The sequence below is a fragment of the Aplysia californica genome, unplaced genomic scaffold (assembly GCF_000002075.1).
Source record: "Aplysia californica isolate F4 #8 unplaced genomic scaffold, AplCal3.0 scaffold00170, whole genome shotgun sequence".
Lineage (NCBI taxonomy): Eukaryota > Metazoa > Mollusca > Gastropoda > Aplysiida > Aplysiidae > Aplysia > Aplysia californica.
Genome location: NW_004797440.1, coordinates 1,185,404 through 1,203,354, shown reverse-complemented (window position 1 = coordinate 1,203,354; position 17,951 = coordinate 1,185,404). Strand labels below are relative to the sequence as shown.

Here is a 17,951-nt window from a genome sequence, read left to right as displayed (position 1 = left end):
ATTTGTTTAGAATTGCCAAATAGTGGGTATTTTTTGTCAACGGGCGAGAATGGTTACTATTATGATCAATCCCTGATTATTGACAAACTTTTAAAAGCTTTGTGTTCAAAGTTCATATATTCTGAGAAAAAGTCTAGATTTGCTTCAGTTCCTGTGCACACCAGTTAAATATACATTTTGACAATGACGCTCATACTCATTACGAGATGTAGTACTGAAGTCATGCGTGATCTGGGAACTGTCTGAATTTCCAAACGGACCGACCAACTACCGGCATGGACCATAATAACACGTCATTGCTCTCAGAGGAAGGTCCAGCAGGGAGTGACTGAACAATACCAGATGGGATCAACATGAGTTCTTCTTTCATAATAATTGGTAAATCAATCTGACTCTTGTCGTGCTGAATGAGATGCTTTTTCTTCCGTACTCTGTGTTTTTCTTCCTTCCTGGCTTTCTAGATCTAGGACGATCTCCCATCTACATTATATAGACTATCGTTTTCAGACTTTACGTAGGCCCCAGGCCTAGATTCTACTTTTGTGTCTTGTGTCACACAGTAATTATAAAAGAATATTGTAATACACAGTAGCCTATACAGTTACTGCTTTTGTCAAGTTCAACCCAAGGAGCTTAAAACAAACGAAGTGTATACAGACCCGGTAACCGGGAACAAAGTCACGAAGTATACAGACCCGGTAGGGGAACTCTTTTTTGTGATTTCGGGAAGTTTCAGACCTCAGACCCGGTCACAGAATTCTACACTTCTAAGTGTAGAATTCTGTGGACCCGGTAGAAATCTTGTGTGTGTGTGTGTGTGTGTGTGTGTGTGTGTGTGTGTGTGAGAGAGAGAGAGAGAGAGAGAGAGAGAGAGGGGGGGGGGTGCTAGCAAAATGTAAATGACATGCCCCAGTTGGCAGGAGGGAACGAGAGAAAGATACTAGAGTAGGCCCGCATCACCGCGCTACTGTTTTGGTGCGCAACCCCCGGTCTCCTGCTTTGTTTTGGATAAGAACAGCGAAAACGAGGTCATTTTCTGTGAGCATGCGCAGAATGCAGCTTATTTCACTTTCGTTTTGGAGGTTCCTGTCAACACACGTGATTCTACGGTGTCGGAAAGTTTTGCCCCTTCATATTAACAAAGATAGTACAAGACAAGATGGGCCACTCAGCCTAAAAAGTGTCCGCAGGAAGTATGCTCTTTGCTTCAGATGGCGCTGCAGTCTGTTTTGAAGCTCTCTTTCGTTTTTCCAGAAGAAGAATAGGAATAGCACCTCCTTGCGTGCGCAGATCGACTGCTGTTCATCAGTAGTTTGAGTACGTTCAGTGCGGAGTTTTAGTTTTTTTTTATTTTATTGACCTCTCGCCTTTCATTGTAAAGTCAAATTAAACAAAGAAAACCATCACCCTTTCCTCCGGAAGAGTTTTTTTTTTGTCAGCGTAACCATTTTACAAAAGCCTTCTTCCGAAATTTATCCCAAAACTTGCTAGTTTCACTTTGATTTTGTAAAACTCAAGTAGGGTAACTCTGTTCGCAAAGAGTGCGCTTTTGTGAAGAGGGCGCCACCAAATTTTGAGGACACTTTTTTAATTGGCTCAAAGAGAGAAGTGGCCCATCTTGTTATTTACTATCATTGATATTAATGGTTTTCGTAACCGGTATCGATCAATTTACTAAGCGCTTGAGTAGTCGATTATTTAGCACATCTAGCTAATCTAGCTCTACTGTATCGTAGAATGTATACTAGAATCGATAAATACTATCGCAGGCTGCTTCTTAACAATGATAGTACATAATGTATTATCATTGTTCTTAATGCCCAGGAACGTGTTAGATAGGGTTGCGCACTGAAGCGGACCAAATTTGGGCAGTCCGTTTCGTGCGCAATATCGGCTTTTTTGCTATTTGGCATTGATAGTGTGGCTTCTAGGCCCTTTGTTTGTTTTACTTATTAAGTTATTTCTCTATGACCTGCATTGTGCACTGAAACAGACTGTTTTCCTTCCATTTGGATGCATTATATTGCCATTGGAAGATGGTAAGTTAATGTATTCATGTCAAAATTAATTAATATGGAAATATAATCTCCAAAATGTTCAATTTCTTCTTTTCATGTCTTTTTCTTCTTCTTTTTTGCCCTTTTCCTTAAAGAATACTAGTCTAGGTATAGTCTAATTCTTGTTTTCTTCTTTCACTTCCTTGTGTCCACAGCACCTTTCTTTTTCAATTTCTTCTTTTCACGTCTTTTTCTTCTTCTTTTTTGTCCTTTTCCTTCTAAAATACTAGTCTAGGTATAGTCTTATTCTTGTTTTCTTCTTTCCCCTTCTTGTGTCCACAGCACCTTTCTTTTTATCCATTATCAAAACACATACACACGGTGTAAGGAAATCTCCTGTCAGGGGGCGCACAGCTCCCAAAAAGAATACGCCTAATTGACCTTGGCCTTCCATTATGGTCAGTACAGGAACTTCTTGCAAGGAAAAGAAGACAAAGCAAGGATAGAGAAAGATGAAAAGTGTCAGAAAAGAGCTAGATCTAGATCTAGAGCTGTAAACATGGTACTATTGCGCACCAAACAAGACGATATGTTGCACCAAACCAGAAACCTTGCGCACCAAACCAGACACACGTTACCAAACAAACACCACCACAACATATAGAAATTTTAAACTGCTGTTACAGAAATGTGCTACACCGTATAGAGAGGAAGTTTTTCTAACTTCTGGTGAAAAAATCATGAAGATCGACCTGTAACTTCCAGAGATATCCACAAAAGATCGCTTACTGTATATCGCACCACAGGATGTACTCTAGATAGAGTGGGAAATAGGTGGGGACAAAGAAATACAGAGACAAACAAAGAAAAAGAGAAGGCGAGCGGTACACAGAGGAGAGAAAGAGAGGGTGGGGAGAGGGGGGGACTGCTCGATTGAAATTATGACATTGTAACTTGTTCTTTTCTTCAAATTGTGATTCCTCCAACTCCAAAACGGAGGAAAAACCATCGTTAATCGAAAAGACATCCGCAATCTTCATTTAGATCTAGGTTAGCCGCGAAACTAGAGGAAAGATTTATGTCTGTCTGCTTAGATCTAGATCTAGACCATAGATTTAGAAGAACCTAGGTCTACCCTGAGCCAAGAAGGCGCTGAAACTCTCCGAAATCACAAAAGAGTTCCCCTACCGGGTCTGTATACTTTGTGACTTTGTTCCCGGTTACCGGGTCCGTATACACTCCCTAAAACTAATGGAGCCTCCTCTCTCTCTTTGGCAGTCTTTGCAGTGCCACGAGCGGCTTGCCGAGCGGTGGGGAGCGAATATATATATGGCCGCCGACTGTGGTCTAAATCACGAACTGCGGTGTTTCTTTTTATAGAATCTTATCGGGCTGGGCCACGTTGTGGGGGAGGGCGGGGTGGGGAAATGCACGCAAGGAAGATGGGATGAAAGAAGAGGGGCGGGCCTTGGGAAGGGACGAAGGAGGATCGGAAAAATTAAATAAAAGAGAGAGAGAGAGATTGAGATCAACTGATGGGATGACGGATAGAATGACAGGGAGAAAAAAAATTAAATTCTGTGTTTTCTAGGCAACTGAGAAAGCCTAAGGACTGTTCAATTATTTAAGAGCTTTATGTTATATAGCTAGATTCTAGTTTAAAAATTAAGAAGATCGGCAAAATAATAAGAAAACTTATCCAAGTATCATAAAATTATCAAACATACCAAATTATAAAGATAATTTTTCATGATGCTAAAAGATTTAATTATAATAAGAAATGGTGAAAAATGTATTTTATAAAACTGAATTTAAGATAGGGACCTTGTTGGCTCTACCTACCGAAACATGCCTTTGCTGTAAGTTGTGTAAGCTCAGACGATAGGCTCTTATTGCGAGTTCAATGTTCGGCAAAATCGAAGGTGTCGATGGGGAGCTCACACCTGGGCGTGATTCTATTGTCGTAAAATCCCTGCGTCAGGAGCAAATGTGTACCTCTCATCGAGATTAAGAGTAGTAGAGATGTGATCCCATGCTTGAGCATGGATGACCTTTGAAGGTTTTTTTTTGTTCAGTTAAGTACGATAGGGAAAGCAGCATTTTTAGTCCCTTCACACTTCAGAGGGGGATAATTCATCTTTTAGGGATGACTAGTGCAGTAAAATTTATTGTTGCTTTGTTTTGTTTATTTTTTAACAGCAAAATCTTAATTGTGGGGTCTTAGATGAAGACTGCAACAATTATAGATTTAGATCTTAACCGAGTATAGTTCTATCAAACAAGACTAAAACTCTTATCAACCCACCCTACCACCTCCCCTCATCTGATATGGTTTGGTGTTTCTTTAACATAGAAGGTATTCATCATTATTGTTGTTGGGTATTGATTTCATATTTTAATAGAGCCTCTTGATATCTACATTTAGACAACTGTAGTCTTATAGTAATTAGGAGATGAATGGGCCTAAAAACATAAAACAAGTCTGACTGACTGATTGAACTCAGTACGCTAAGGTGTGTTATATGATTAGTAAATATATCTTGAAAACAAGGTACATGTAGAAACCTAGACTCTAGATGGGGGTTCTCGTGGCTTAGAGGTTAAGGTGTTGGCCTCTCATTCAAAGGTCCCGGGTTCGAATCTGGGTAGCGACCGAAAACTTTTCTTCTCTAAAATTGTCTCCTTTCACCTCCTTTCCTGCTCTCTAGCAATGTTCTGTTGTCTGCTTTCATTTCCACTTTCTGCCCCCACCCCCTCACCTCCTTTGCCCCCTCCTCTGGGCTCCTGACTCTTTCTGCAGCCTTTCTACTGCTACTCCTTGGCTCCTCCTTACTGCTGTCTTTCTGCCACATCCCCTGATCTTCTGGTAGGAAAGATCTACACCTAGCCTTCTCAGACAAGGGCGAAAAATCTCGGAGGGCCCGTGTGCAATTTGCGCACGTTAAAGATCCCTTGGTGGTCTAAAATCGATAAGAGTAGGCTTCGGCCGCCACCCGGGCAAAATTCAAAATTTCCTACCAACTGAAAATATTAGGTGTGTCCCGCACGCTCATATGACCTATGCAGTTGTGAGCGCCGTAAAACACTTTACAAAAACAAACAAAAAAAGACTCTAGATTTTGTCCCGTCAAAATAAAGGTCTGCTGCGCGTAGCATCTAATTTACACACACAATGGAAAGCAATATATACTTTAATTCTCTATATACATACACACACACACACACACACACACACACACACACACACACACACACACACACACAAGAATAAGAATATTTAAAAAAAATCAAGTATCTTGGTCTTTCTTCTGGGATGTTGTTACAGTGTATCCCTTTCACGGCGTACAAACAGCGCTCTTTCAGTTGGCTCGGCGATGGAGTGGCCGGGTCACGGCGGGCCGGTCACCCAGAGGTCACTAACCCGCCCTCCCGCTACCTGCGTTGGTAGCCGGTGAAATAATTTTTCAACATATGCTTTATCGTCTTACACAAACAAAAAATATCATACGTGAACACAAGTTTGTTCTTTAGAGAAAGCAACTAAATCTCTTTATTGGTACGAAATAGCAATACCATGGCTGCTCACGTTTTGGAGTTAGATGCTCTTAAAATGTATGTCTATTTATAGTTAGTCTAAACAACAAACACATATTGAGTGGCTAATAACTTATAAGCCTAAAGATAAATATTTACAAAACTGCCACGTAAGACAGGAAAATGTGTTTAGAAATTATTGACTCACTCAAACTTTTGTTTCCAGCACGAACATGGAACTTGTCATGAGCATAATAGCCAAAACGCTTCCCTTCATTCATGACTTTTTGTATCCAATGGAATGTGTATCCTCCTGAATAATGATATACTGACGCATCTTCAATATACAGCGCCGATTTCTTTTCACAAAATGAACATGTACAGAATAAAAGTATAAATTTATGCATTTTTTTTTTCTAAACATATCCAGCAGCACGCAATGAGGGAGCTATTTGCAGGAGATGCAACACAAAAATAAAACTCGTTATGTCTATCTGGTTTGGGATCCTTCGTGCTCTAGCTTCCAGTTTTGAGATCGCTTGGTGGCTGCTTTCTGTGTCCTATTCTCCTAAAAGCACGAGAGCAAATATGTGTTGTTGTATGTGTGGAATACAGTGTTGCTACAGGATAACTTTGCGGGGAAATAGCATCTGAATGTGGACATGTAATTGTCGATTGCTATGAAGATTTCTGGAAGTGAAAATTGTTTAACTGGTTTGAGATGTGATATTGCAGTGTAAACATGGCTAAATCTTTCATTGAGAAGATTGAATATTGCTTCCAGTCCACTTGCTTCCTCAATTTTTGCAGTTTCGCGGGAGTATTTTCTTGTTTCTGTACAAATTGTGTTTGTTAGTTCCTTGCATACATGGGGATGGAGGGAGGTATGCTTGGGGTGTTTTGCGATGTTTGCTTGAAATGAATCTTTGTATGCAGCCACCCAAGCGGTGCCGACGAAACGGAGAAGGAATTCACATTTATGCTGTCATCAAACGCACACCACATGTTCCTACTAGCGTCAACAACTTTTTTGCGGCATGAATTGACGTGACGTAACACCCTATCTCCTTTTGATTGTTGAAATCGCTGTAAAACACTTGACTCAAATGTTAGCGGAATACAACTGTTCATTTTCGTCCCTCACATCAATCCCATAAACCAAGAGAATGTCTCCTGCCTTTGTCTTATGTAATCTGGGCTTTCTGTACTTTTTTTGTTTGATAGTTAAATTTAAACGACAACACACTCGACAAAGTTCATTGAGAGACTCTCTATGCCTCTCATATGTGTGACCCATTGCAGTTTAACAATTTTTTCTTAGGAACACAATTCACTAACTGATTGTCAGTCACTGCAAAGTGCTGGAGAAACAAAATTCACATCATTAGAAAATATGATTTGATGGCTATCACACCACGCGAACAGAAATAAACACCATTGTTTCATTTTGGAATGATTTGTAATTAAATTTGAAGAGATCACATTATTAACGGCGCTTCTGATCACTTAACACTCACAATTTAAAACTGTTATTATTCCCAAACGAATCAATGAAAACTGTTGAAACTTTCACAAGATACCAAGAAGAAGTAGACGAAGCGAAATTGGTGAAGAAGTAGATTCTAGGGGTAGAGTGAACATCATTTTACGGCTCATGAAATTAGGGGAAGAAACACGTTCTGATAAGGACAAGATAGGACAGCGCTGTGCACGAGTTGACCCTGGTCAATCCCCGACTTGATGCGGGAAATTGCAGGTCACCTGCTGGTGATTTATGGCTTGGCAGGTAGCGCCAGAGCCAGCCTCTTATAAATGTTAATGATCTAAATTGTGTCACTGGGGGCATAAAAACACTTTCATTCAGATTTTTTTAAAAGGAAAACAACACCTGTGAAAAATTCTGTCCACTGCAGCATCATATCGGTTCTTACACTGAAACACAGCACAGGTGGAAGGCATTTTTACTAATTGACTTGCCTAATCTCGGAATAAAACCTTCTTTCTTTATCTAGATTTCATTGCGTGAGCGCAGCGCAGGTAGACCACAGTTCCGCTGCGAGAGAGGGCTCCTATCAGGCGTGCGGCGCCGCCCACAGAGCATCCTCCATTACTGTAAACTCCTTGGTTCAACCCAAGTGGTACTGGTTAGTAGACCAGTAATTGTAAACATTAGAGACACAGATCAAGATGGATTTTGATTTACTGCGCTTGGTTCACCTGATCTATGCATTAAATTTTAGCAGACTATAGATCTAGAATCTAGATTCAGATTCTACATCTAGATCTAGATCTGGATATCTAGATCTGTATCTAGTCTAGATTCTTCTAGTGTACAGCCACAAAAAAATAATTAATTAATTAGGCTTCCCAAAAAACATGGGAATATATATTCATGTGTAGGTCTATGCTTACATTACTATGCTTATAGATCAAGACTTCTAGATATAGATATAATAGATCTAGATTTAGATCTAGTTATTGTTTTGCTTTTGGCCACCTATATTCTCATGAACATTCAAATTGTAAATGAGCCGATTTATCAATGTCATGCTCATGCTGTGCCAGAACAACATAGGAGGAACTTCTGCCTTTTCTTTCCTCATCCCTACTATCCTCATTTTCCTCTATACTTCTTTGGTATGTTTGTCACTCTCTTGTGAACTGCTATTTCAGGCATGCCTTGATAGTCGAAGCAGACTTTGTGCTGTTGAGGCTAGAGAAGTGAGCAGAGTAAGTCTGATTCCCAGTTTGGGCTTCTCTGTTGAGATCCCCAACCCTTGGCGCTCATATGACCTTATGCAGTTGCTAGTGCTGTATGACCTTACTAAAACCAAACAAAAATGATGGCGTTAATACAGAATTGTAAATCATGACAGTGCACCATCCTTAAAACATGACAGGCAAGAAAAATTGTAGCACAAACTAAACTGAAGCCATCAGAGATGTAAAGATAGGATAGACTTTGGATGAGAAGTATAAAACACAAGCACTGTGACTCACATTTCACTACATGTGCTGTTGCTGCTGAGTTGAGAAACCATGTCTACTGGCATAAAGAGAATTAAAATCCTTACTCTACAAGAACAAATACATATTATGAAACCGGACAATGGAAGAAATCTAGTGAGAGCCATTTTGTAGATTGATTTATAGTCAGGATAAATGCACATTCCCGGCATGCTGAAAGATAAAGCAGTATTGATTGCGAGTATAAATCATCAGCACCTCTTACCAAATGACATAAATGCGAAGGGCCACAGGCAATAAACCAATCTACAATCTCCTCTTCTAATCGTTTCTGGATGCAACAAGAAAAAGAATAAACTAAACGGGACCTATCCTTAAGGAGAACAGACTAAAATTAGCAAGGCACCTTGAATCAAGATTGTTTTCAACTCTTATGGTTGAATGTTGTCTTTCACCCAATGCAACAGCTTAGCATAATAGGTAAAATCTGTGGAAAATCAGGAAATAGAGACGGTAATGTTGTTTCATCCTGGAGAGAATGATTAGGTTCACTTATTGAAGGCTACAATTACAGGGAAAGAAGTCATCAAAAGATTGGATTGTCATGCATCAGTATACCAGAAGAAGTATCAGAAAGGCTTGACAAGCTAAGCAGTGCCATTATCGGAGTGCCATTTTCCAGACTTCCTGATATGGATCAAGAGGTTGACACATGTAACAACAATCCAGTAGACTGGGACCGTCTGGCAACATCATATTTGCTCACAAATGTAAAAAACTCAAGACAATGCATAGGCCAAGGGAGATGAAGATATAATAACTGATTTCACAGAGAATATGGTGTCAACACAAGAAATGTTTTCTGCCTTAGCACACTTCACACTGAATGATATTAGTGGACTCCAGAGTTGAAATAAAAACAAGGGTTTCATTGCATCCTTTTTTTAATGCAAAGAATTATATGTGCTTGTGTCGCTACCCCACTACCTTACAAATTGATTACTTAAATAAAGTATTAATTTGTTGATTTATTGTTTTGTCATGCTCATCATCAAGGATTTTTACGTCTCATTTTTTCAGGCACAAGTATTCTTGCACTACTACTCGCTGGATATTTTGCACAGAAATACTTACCCCCACCACCACCAAAAGTTGTTGGCATTGATTTAGGTATGTTAAATCAAGGATTAACTCCAGTGTTTTCATTATGAGGTATATAAGAACCTGTTTAAGAGAAGAGAACAGAAATAAGGTAAAGTCTTATTCATAGGATACTGCAAAAGAGAGTAATTAACATTATACACTTTTGGTACTTTTTTAAAATAGTATTTCTTCCATTCTGCCTCTGAGAGTTAAAAACTAGTTGTTAGTCTTTGACACAGAATTACATTTTTACCAAGCCAGACAGAGGAAAAAAGCTGGTCTGGTGTAGGTTCATAAATTGGTATTCTGTTGACATACTGAGTACTGTATCAAAATTGTCCCAGAGTTTTCGTTGCTTTCTCAGAACTTGTGCATTTTGTTGTGAAATGTGAAATCATTTTACTCTGACATGTTGTTTTTCAGGCACAACATACTCATGTATTGGAATGTACCATGCTGTGAGTGGTAATGTGACCATTCTGGAGACACAAGATGGGCATAAGTGTATACCCAGTGTAGTTGCGTTCACGTGAGTAATGTCAGAGATCATGGATAGATCTAGTATAAACAGATTCAAAACATTGCTGTCACAACGTTGTGGAATCAGGCGTTTCATCAATTTTGGGGCATGTGGAGTTAGATCTACTAGTATCAGCTTGTTCATTTGTCTTGCTTTGGATGAAAAAAAATACCCGTCTATTTTGGATAAGTCGCGATATTTACGATTGAAAAGGATGGGGGGCGTCTGGTTTCAGAGGTAAAATTAGGGAGAAAATGGCCACCGAAGTTTGTTGACTTCCATAGCTTGAGAGTCCTTGGAAGCTGAAAATTCATATTTTCTTGTGTCTTTAATCAATGTTTTTCCGTAATAATCCAAAGAGAACTGTGTTTCTAAATTGACATAAAATATGTTAGGCCAAAAACCAAAAATTTGACAGAAATTGCCGTACTGGTGGGAAAATGCCTGTTTCTTTTATTACATTATTTGACGAGTGCCTGATTTCACCATGATTCCTCACATTAATATAGTGAATTACTTTCAAATAACATGTCAGGGTAAATGTTAATGGCTAAAAAAAGAGCCACATATGACACATGATTTATGGTTAGTTACTGGAAATGTGAAAAAAAATGTGTCTACTTGTCGGATAAAAGTGATATAAAAATGCTCTATGCGAACCAAAAATTGTAATCCTGTCCCAGATTATGATGTAGTTGGTAAAAATGTTGTGACATATATAGAGAGAGATGGAAGTAAAAGAATATAAAATCTTATCAAGCATTGATGAGATGATAAAATATGTGAGGCGTACTGACAAAATGAGATACTTTTGCCCTCCACGAATGGAGATATCGGCTGAAAATTGACACTGGGGTCACATTTATAGAGTTTCTATTAATGTCACTTTCTTCAAGTCTACCATGCCTTTTATTATTTCACACTTACAAATTGTGCAAACTCCACTTATAAAGTTTATGTAGCAACTCATTTTTTCAGCACACCTCATATGTATTCCGGCTCTTTTAAACTGGGTCAAAGATGCCACTTGCCTTATGATTTAATATGGCATGGTATTACGAATGGTGGGCCCAAAATGAAAAAAACCCAACTTTTTCTCCACAACATTTAAACTTTTCCCCTGCACGACTAGCTTACTATCTACAGCTGAAGGAAAGTAATTTTTGATCTCATCAATAGCTTGCTCTTGAGTGAGCTTTGCTTTTCCTTTTTAAGAAGCCGTAATGTTCGCTTCAGTTGAGAACTATTGATCAGAGAGAGTGCAGCAGTAAACTGTAGGCCTAGTAGCAATGAAGCGTAAACAAAAACATAGTTTTGGTTTTCAACTTCTCCCTCAACTTTGAGTTTCAAAGTGGAATCAGACACAAATAATTATAACACAAACACAAGAACTGGAAATCACGAATAGCTCGTACAATTTGCCATTCCCCATCTGGTATCTTTGCAATTTTCCGTAATCGGTTAACCCGAAGTATGGATGTGTTGAACAAATTTGTCATTCCCTGGCGTGTTTGAGTTATCCATGTCCAAATGTAATTCAAAAGACTCCTTTGAACCTCAACACAAAGTTAACTTTTTATCATAGACCAGCTATTCATACTTTGTGGATAAAGGAAATGTTTTTTCTACCAGTCACCTCTTTTTCCATAATATAATTTTGATTTTTATTTAGTGTCTGTGAATGTAATTTTTGGGGGGCTTTCAAGCCCACATTTCCTTGTAGTCATTTTTCCTTCTTCCTGTCTAACAAAGCCATGTCTTATATACAGTCGAACCTGCTCTAACGGCCCTCTACGTAAGTCAATCACCTGTTCAAACGTCCACTTCCCGTTTCCCCCTCTTGCATTTTTTATTCATTATAATGACATTGTGCAAGATGTCCACCTGTCTAAGACAACCTCTTTTCTCCTTGAAAATGTGTAGCTGTCTTAGACAATTTCGAATGTACTCATAAAAATTATATGTAATTCAAAATCCTGAATATTGATGTCTTTTGTTTTTTCTTCTTCAGTGAAGACGGAGTGTTAGTTGGTTATAAAGCAGTGGCTCAGGCTGAGCATAACCCCTTCAACACCCTTTATGATGCTAAAAGGTTCATTGGCAAAAAGTTTACTGATGAAGAGCTAAAAGAAGCCCAAAAGCAATATGCCTTTAAGGTAAATGTCCTGTTAAGTTTTTCGAACTATAAATTGGACTGTTTGAATTTTTATTTGAACTGTTATTGGGGTGGGGAGGGGGGGTATACTCTTGGACCTCATATTTCTATAAATCTCTGGAATAATAGACAAGTCATTTCTTTACATAGCATGGACTTTTGTCCAACAGCTTCTTAGGTTCTCTTAATCTGCATTTTGTTATTGTGGTGAGGGTGGAGTTAACCTGAAAATCAGCAGGTGTTCAAGGAGGTAAGGGAAACCATTTTAGTTGCACAATCCATCATGCATGGCGCTGACTTCAGGCTTGGCCATTACAGTTGCAGATGGTGGGGGGTAAGCAGGTGCTTTGGTCTGGTTTTCTCCTTCTTTCCTCTCCAACATCTATCCCCCTTATATCTCTTCCTTTTCTGTTTGTTACTCTGTTGTAACCCTTCAAAGTAATAGTGTTGATAGGGGCGTTAAACATATACCATTAATACCATTAACATTTCTAATCTTTGACATTTATATATGACCTATTTGTATTGCAAATGCCATAAACAGCTTACTAAAACTAAAAGAAAAAAACAACTGCATACTTTGTTGTCTTGAGAATGATGGAGATTGGTGGATGCTTGATGTTATCAGCTCCTCCTTTTCAGTGTTATAATTTTTTTCCCTCCAAATTCTGTGTTTAATGTGGCGATTATCATGGAGACCATATGTTGCTCACTTTCAGAAAAAAAGCAAATTTTTCCACAGTTGCAGGCTGATCCTTTGGGAATGGTGACCTTTTTGATTGAGGTGAATGGCACGCAGAATGCAGTTGCACCAGAAGAAGTGGGGTATTACATTATCAGCGAACTTGCCAGAGCTGCTGAGAGAAATTTGTCCGCGCGTGTGAAAAGAGTGGTGATGTCTGTGCCTGCAGAATTTGATGACATGCAGAGAAATTACACCATAAAATCTGGCTCTCTAGCAGGTACTGTGACACACAATTATGATGGCAAGTCTGGTTTTTGACACTTATGGCATACAGTTCCCATAAGAACAGAAAAAAGCAAAATCAAAGAAAATGGCATAATCACAAGTCATAATCATGTTTTATGGTTGTAGTACATTCAGTTAAAGCAGCTCTAATGGCCGCTTGTATAAGACAGTCATCTGTATAAATGGCCATTTCCCGTTTCCCCCCTTTGCTCTTTTTTTTTTTTAACATTGTAATGACATTGTCCAAGATGTCCACCGAAGACAACCACTGTTCTCCTCAACAATTGGTGGCTGTCTTAAAAAATTCCTACTATATTTGGTAGAATTGGGTCAGACTCACTACATCAGCTTCCATGAGTAGCGAACGGTTTGCTGGTACTACTCACAAACGAATGGACAGATAACGAGCCGTCCGCTTGTAGAGATTCATTTTCTACTCGCAACACATTGGAAGTAAGGACAACAGTTAGTTCAGTGAGTGAGCGGTCTGGCGGACGTAGAGTCCATACATTCGAGCGGGTTGACGGATGGATGGAGTGACTCCTTGCATTGCATACTACTACTACTACTACTATTACACTCCCTGCCTCCTCACCCCATCCCAAAATAAAATTAAAAAACCTCCCTCGTGCCCCACATTATAGCTAGGCGTTCATGGAAATTTCTCATGTACGTCAAAAGAATTAATTTGAGAGGGTAATAGTGACTTACATTGGAAAGTTTATTTTGTACTTGTGTGAGTGTTTTTGGGGCTTTATTATTTATTATTTGGAAGTTTATGCTTTAAAAATGATAGTCCATGCAAAAAAAATAAATGTAACAGCCATGCTCAATTTACCTTTCCTCTCTCTTTAAAAGCATGTATGTTTTTCTCTGTGGTTTTAGGAAAAGTTACAGATTGTCATGGAGGTTGCCTCAGCCTCAATGATTGTTGTGTTTATTTCACACAATCCACCTTGTTTCTGTACACATTATTACATTTGTGAGGTGTTCTGACAAAATGGGTGCAGGTGATTGGAGGGTACCACTGGTAGGTCCTACTTCTTTACTTTCCCCCAGTTTTTTTCTGTCTCTCTGTCTTTTTCCAAGTTCTTACTGGCCATTATTGTGTCAATGTGCTTCTCTTTACTCAAACAAAGACAAATAGAGTCACTTCTTACAATCCGGGAATGGAGATATCATCTGAAAATCGACAAAAGGGTCAAATTTGTAGATTTTCAACTGATGCCATTTTCCTCAAGTTTGCCATGTCTTTTATTATATCATACTTATGAAGTAAACAAACTAATCCAACAATGTTGATGTATCTATGTCCATACTGCTACAATCGAAGAAGTAACTCATTTTGTCAACATGTCACACATTTGTATCTCCCTCTCTTTCCAGACCTGGATGTGTTACGTCTCATCAATGAACCCACCGCGGCTGCTATGGCTTACGGCTTGCATAAAAAGACCAGTCCCCACAACATCCTTGTGGTTGATCTGGGCGGAGGGACTTTAGACGTGTCTTTACTGAATGTGCAAGGAGGAATGTTCCTCACTCAAGCCATGGCAGGTAATGCTTGTGGAGGAATCGACAGCCTTTGAAAAGGAAAAAGAACATACCAACTGCTCAGTGTAAGACTCTGTCTTACGCCATTTTTCAAAAACGGCGTATGTCAGAGTCTTGCACTAAGTAGTCGATACAAATGGTTTTTTTTACAGTTTCTGAAATTTAGTTTATGGTGATGTATGTATGCATATGAGCTTTACTTTACTTTACTTTTATCCGCCGCTTATACCCTTTTGGGTGTCGCGGGAAGAAAGAGATGTCTCTCTGCCACCAGCCGGAGAACTTGGGTCGGGGGGGATGCCTCGAGTTGTTAATGTTTCCCTGCGTATTAGCAAAGTGTAACAATGTATAAAATGTATTAACATGTCTGAACGGTGGCAGCGTCTGGTAGTTGAGGTCCGTAGCCCATGGCTGGGCTGCACCGCCGCCCGAAGCAAAGTTATTATGTGTATTATGGTACAGATTGAATATAATAAAACAGTATTAGCTAACGAAACAAGCCTTAAGTTTAACCTGAAAGTCAAAGATCAATAAATTCCATGTCTGGTTGACGCTTTGTTGATCAGTTTGACTCAAAACAAGCATTTTTAAAAACACACGTGTTTGATCGCATTTCCACAAACGCTCTGTTGTGGGTGTTTGGCAGGTGCTCTGGTGTGATTTGCTCCATCATTTCTATCAAACATCAGTGATCCTTATCTCTCCTTCTTCTTTTTTGCGTTTGTTGTTCTCTTGTACCAGCTCAAACCATTGGCATTTATATGACCTAATTATGTTGCGTAAAAGGCTTACTAAAACTATAAAGCAAAATCCCACTGTCTTAGTTTTCTTTCTGTCTTTTTTACTTGTTCCTTGCTGTAGATGGCCATTACTGTGCCACTGTCCTTCTCTTATTCTTGAAACAAATGTAATCCATCTCTTCAGTTTTCAGCATCTGTTTTCACCCCATAAATTGATTTTTTTCATGAGTTGTTTGGTAGAGACACTCGCTTGATAAGTAAATTTTACCTAAGCCATCAGGAAACTTTCTTTTGCTTCTTTTAAGACATTTTCCTTCGAAGACTTTATCACCTTATGAACCATGCATGGGGATTCCCCGGGCTCGCAATTCAGCCCTAGCTGCCCGCACATAGAGATTCCCCCATTGAAATAGATAACTCCGAGACAACTGACTGTTATATTACTATTACCATAGAGGCTTCCCTTCCAAAAATAATGGGAGTGGGATGGGGGTGGGGGTGGGTGGGTGGGAAAAGTGACTTAAAATAATCTATCACTGAACTTGGGGGTAGGGAAACTACTCCCGGCGAATTTACTTGGCACGAAGAGTTAATTGTTAAGTTTATTGCCTGTATCATGATAGCCAGGGCATTGATACTATTCTTTTTAAAATGTTCTGTCTCAAAAGTAGATAAAGAAATAAAGAAAAGCCATTAATCTGTTCTCAATGGCAAATTAAGAAACTCGACTAACTTTGAAATTCTAATCTTCCATTTATGTCGACTTATAAATTCACTTATAATGTTGATTGTTGGTGGGTGCTCTAGTGTGATTTGCTTCTTCTTTCCTATCAAACATATATCTTCCTTATCTCTCCACCTTCTTTTGCTACACCTCTATTTTTGGACACTTAAATGACCTTATTGTGTTGCAAGTGCTGTAAAACTCTCACTAAAATTAAAGGAAAGTTCACTTCTATATTCAGGAAACAATCATCTAGGAGGTCAAGATTTCAACCAGCGTCTGATGAATCACCTGCTGGGTGTGATAAGTTCTCGTTACGGCCTCAGCCTGAAGGACAAGGAGGACATCCAGGGCCTGAGGCTGAAGGTGGAGGAAGCCAAACTGAATCTCACCAGTCAACAGGAGGTGCTGATCTCTTTGACGTTACATTCTCTCGACAATGTGGTTTTTTCTGAGAAAATTTCAAGGACTCAGTTCGAGAAGCTGAATGCTGATTTATTCGAAAAAGTATTAATACCGATCAATAGAGTGCTGGAGAGTACAGAGTTACTACCAGAAGATGTGGATGAAATTGTTCTTGTGGGGGGTTCAACAAGGATTCCAAAAGTTATTGAAATGGTTTCGGAGCATATGGGCAAGCGGCCGAACACGCACATTGACCCAGAGTTGGCTGTGGTGACTGGGGTAAGTGTGCAAGCTGGTATCTTAGGAGGCATGTGGCCCCTCACTGTCAGTGCTGTTGAGTTACCGTCGAGGGTGAAAAAAATGCGTGTCCATTGAGCACATCTCCTATAATATCGTCGACTAAGCTAGAAGCAGTGCAGTCCAGTCCAGATTACAGTGCAATAGATCAGAGACAGTAGTCAGCAAACTTGGAGGATCATGCCTGGCTGGTTACGGTATCTTAGTGTGTAGCATTAGCTGGCACAAGATATTACTGTCTTATTCGGACATTCATTCCTGTGTAAGTGTGTGCGTGTGTTCTCGCAGAACAGATAAATTGAGACAAATGGTTGGTATAAATAACATTGGTTTTGTTTTCATTCTTGACAAAACTATTTTGTAAAGTCTTAACTTTAATTTAAATTGTGTCGTAGATGAACTCAACTTGTATTTCATCTAGATCAGAAAGATTTTCACTGAAATGAATATTCGCAACTGCAGTTTCTGTGCCTTGTATGAAAATTGATGGGAATAGTTTTAACATTGATATTGAACATACAAAGGTTTTAGTAAAAAGTCCCTTCAATGTTGATACAGTTGTCCTTGTAACAATAATAATAATAATAATAATAATAATTAATAAATAGCATTTATATAGGGCATACCCCTGCTCAACAGCAAGCTCTATGCACTTTACACTATGTTATTACCCGAGCAAACCGTAGAACTCTCAGAAACATTCTCAGCTTAGGCATACAGTACAAGCAGCTGATTAAGCGCTCAAACACTAACAAACTGACAAGATCTTTCGCTGTCCATGGCTGGGCACCCATTCCCACCTGGGTGAAGTGAGGAAAATTAGTGTAAAGTGCCTTTCCTAAGGACACAACAACGGGATTCGAACCCACGACCGCACGGTTGCGAGTCCGAGAGCCTAACCACTAGGCCACCGATGCCTCATTACAATCATTACATTGTGTTTGA

At 39.3% G+C, this 17,951-nt stretch overlaps 1 protein-coding gene across 1 annotated transcript; it reads left to right on the top strand.

Annotated features, from left to right (window-relative positions):
* The first annotated feature begins 241 nt into the window (after positions 1-241).
* Positions 242-17,784, top strand: LOC101861811 (heat shock 70 kDa protein 13). The gene is made up of 7 exons (XM_005098021.3): positions 242-378; positions 9,579-9,668; positions 10,065-10,170; positions 12,173-12,317; positions 13,059-13,278; positions 14,673-14,843; positions 16,546-17,784. The coding sequence occupies exons 1-7, from the start codon at positions 354-356 to the stop codon at positions 17,082-17,084; spliced, it is 1,296 nt and encodes a 431-aa protein (XP_005098078.1). The 5' UTR covers positions 242-353; the 3' UTR covers positions 17,085-17,784.
* Positions 17,785-17,951: the final 167 nt, after the last annotated feature.